Source organism: Buceros rhinoceros, unplaced genomic scaffold, assembly GCF_000710305.1.
Source record: "Buceros rhinoceros silvestris isolate BGI_N320 unplaced genomic scaffold, ASM71030v1 scaffold10316, whole genome shotgun sequence".
NCBI lineage: Eukaryota > Metazoa > Chordata > Aves > Bucerotiformes > Bucerotidae > Buceros > Buceros rhinoceros.
The window spans coordinates 35,452-38,265 of NW_010419317.1; the positions used below are offsets into that span (position 1 = coordinate 35,452).

The 2,814-nt window shown below is 39.0% G+C and overlaps 1 protein-coding gene across 1 annotated transcript; it reads left to right on the forward strand.

The window, feature by feature from the left end:
* Positions 1-507: 507 nt before the first annotated feature.
* LOC104495838 (anoctamin-3-like) lies at positions 508-1,745 on the forward strand (the record flags this gene model as incomplete). The annotated part of the gene is made up of 2 exons (XM_010138868.1): positions 508-720; positions 1,674-1,745. Coding segments are annotated over 2 exons (285 nt in total), but the record flags the coding sequence as incomplete, so codon positions are not given.
* Positions 1,746-2,814: the final 1,069 nt, after the last annotated feature.

Here is a 2,814-nt window from a genome sequence, read left to right on the forward strand (position 1 = left end):
GGCGGGGCAGGAGCAGACTCGAGCTGCACCCTGACAAAGAGCCTTTCGAGGCATGAAACTGGTTCTTCATTCCATTTAGTTGTTGCCACTATTACATCATCAGCTGTACTTTCCTGGACAAATGTGCTTGCATTATTTAGTGTTTCCCTGTGAATTTTTAGAAAAAGTAGAAGTTTTAGAAATTACTATTAAGTTGTTACAATTCAGTGTTAATGAGGATTACAGTTAACGTAAAGGGAAACTTTGTTTCAGGATTTGGAGAGTCAAAAGGAAGTTCCATATGGTCAAATGACAGATAATGTTCTTAATGCCTGATACCGTAAGTGTAAGTTTAGAATATGTGGCCAGTCTCTTGTTTGTGGACAAGCAATTTAAAGAGTTATTCCATTAAGTTTGTTCTGTCACCAACAAGGAGATAAATCACCTTGAGTTCTCATGATTAGCTGACTTTCTTTGTCATTCCCTAATATGGCAGAGCTTACGTTCTTTTTCTTTTGGCTTTTTCAGGTATGAATACAAGCAAGAGTGAGACGGTGAAGGAGCATCCATTAAAGCCCTCTAGAAGATCTATGCCATGCCTAGCCCAGAGCCAAACCCATCCTCAGAGTCTGAGCAAACATTCATCATTTCTGCAGCCAAATCGCATGCAGCCGCAGCCCCGGCCTCAGCCTCTGAGTGCAGGGACATCTACAGCGACCGTGGATGTAGTGTCAGAGCGAGGTGGGAGGTCTTTCTCTTTCAGGAGCTTGTTCCAACACTGGCAATGGAGGGGATCCATGGGAACATCATTTGAAGTCCTGTGGTGTCTTAGATAAGATTTTTTAGCATCTTGTATTAAATTTACAGGGGCTTCTGATAGGTTTTCATTTGTTTAGATATCTGTGGTTTGTTGGAGAGATGTTTTTGCACGGGACAGCTAGATGAACCGTGGGACTGAAGTTTTGAATGAATCTCTGCAATGTTTGAAGTGAGGCTTAGACTAATTTTTATTTTAATCTTCTGAATTACATGATTATTTCCTTCTCACTGAAAACAAGACAAGCAAGTGCTCCTCTCTGCTGGGGAAGAGCATGAAGGGTTCTGTAGTCTGTCCTAGGACAGAGAAAGAATTAGGCTTTTGACAAGCAATGTCTTTAAGTATGAACACGGAGGAGCAAATGCATTCATTCACGATCAGCAAAATCAGGTAAGGGTGGTATGGAGAGAAAAGAGACCAAATCCCTGTGAGTTTTAGCTTGTGTTGGGCAAGGGAACTGCTTTTATTTTAGGATTTTTATTTTAGCAAATAAATATGCCTTAACAGAGAGACTAGTCTAGTTGTGTGCCAGCTGTTGCCAGCCATTGCCATACACTATTGTCCATTGTGTGAGAAACTTTAGAGAATAAATTAACTCAGCTGGCTTCTGCGACTAAATACGGATAAATCCTTCTTTGATGTTGATAGGCACTAATTAGTACTGTGCTAAGTTATTTCAGCAAGTTAAACTTCTCTCAGGAATAGAGTGAAAAATCTTCGTTTAAAGTGATCTTGTTCTTTTTTTCCACCAATGGAAAGTGCGCTTCAGAATTTCAGCGTGTGTTTTTTTCATTTGAGTCACTGACAGCTTTAAAAAGTGTATCTTGTGCGTTTGAAATACATATGAATGCTGATATGAATATCGCATTTATTTCAGCTAAAGTGGTGGAGACTTTGGAAAACAACTTGCTTAAGCTGTCTAATACGGAATACAGTGATCCATTTTTAGGTAAGTGTGTGTCTGAACGGAAGTAATAATAAATTAATGACTCTTCAGTTACACTTGCAGCATTTAAGCGTGGAAAGGCCACAGTACCCTGAACTGCCAGGGTTTTTGGAAGAGGTGACTAAATGTGACTGAAGAAATACGTGCTTTCATAAATTTACTGATATTTCTCACCTTTTAAACTGACAGTAAATAGGCGCTAAAGACAGAGATGGGGGGGTTTCCATATATTCAGTGTAACATTTTCCCATAACAATTCTTCATAATACAATCACTCGGAAGCATATATTTGAAATTCTTTTGAAATAGCTATTATTATTCAGACATTATTATTCCTGTATAGTCATGATGTTCAGTATTGTCACAGCTTCAGTTTTGTGGGATTTGGTTTTTTGCTTTAGGTCTTCACATATATTTGCTTTAGATATTCACGTATAAAATGTGTTCCAATCTGGCAGAAAAGAAAAAAAAGTGATAATGCAAAAGAGTAGCTGTAATTGGGATATATTTGTACCTGCATTAATGCCATATTGATACTTTAATTAAGTCTAAGAAAGTAGAGAGGTGTTATTCCTAGAATAATACCATCCTTGCATCTAGAATACACACACGAGTAGTAATTTACATCTTCCCAAATTAATTAAATCTGAAATTCCCTGGCTGTGTGTAACCGTCTGACGTACACACAGATACTGCTGCACTATGCTCAATTGCTGTGAAAGGTATTTTTGCTCAACTAGAAATTGTCTCCCCATGCTGGAGGAAAGAGGTCTGCTTTCAGAACGCTATTTCTGCTCACCACTCACATGTTCTAGCATTGATTTTTTCCTGATGCCCAAACCATGTGACAGATAAGAGACTCTTCAAGGTCTCCTAAAGAGGTAGTACTGGAGATGTAAGTGAAAATGGTACTTGCTCCAAAACAAAATCAAAATGTTCCAAAATCATGACACAGACCAAAAACTTGCCATGAAGGTCGTGTAAGAAAATCGTGCGTCTTGGTAAAGTTCCAGTTGAAGCCACCGCGCTCGCTCTGTGTGATTGGTTTCACTGGGTAGGCAAGCACAGGTAC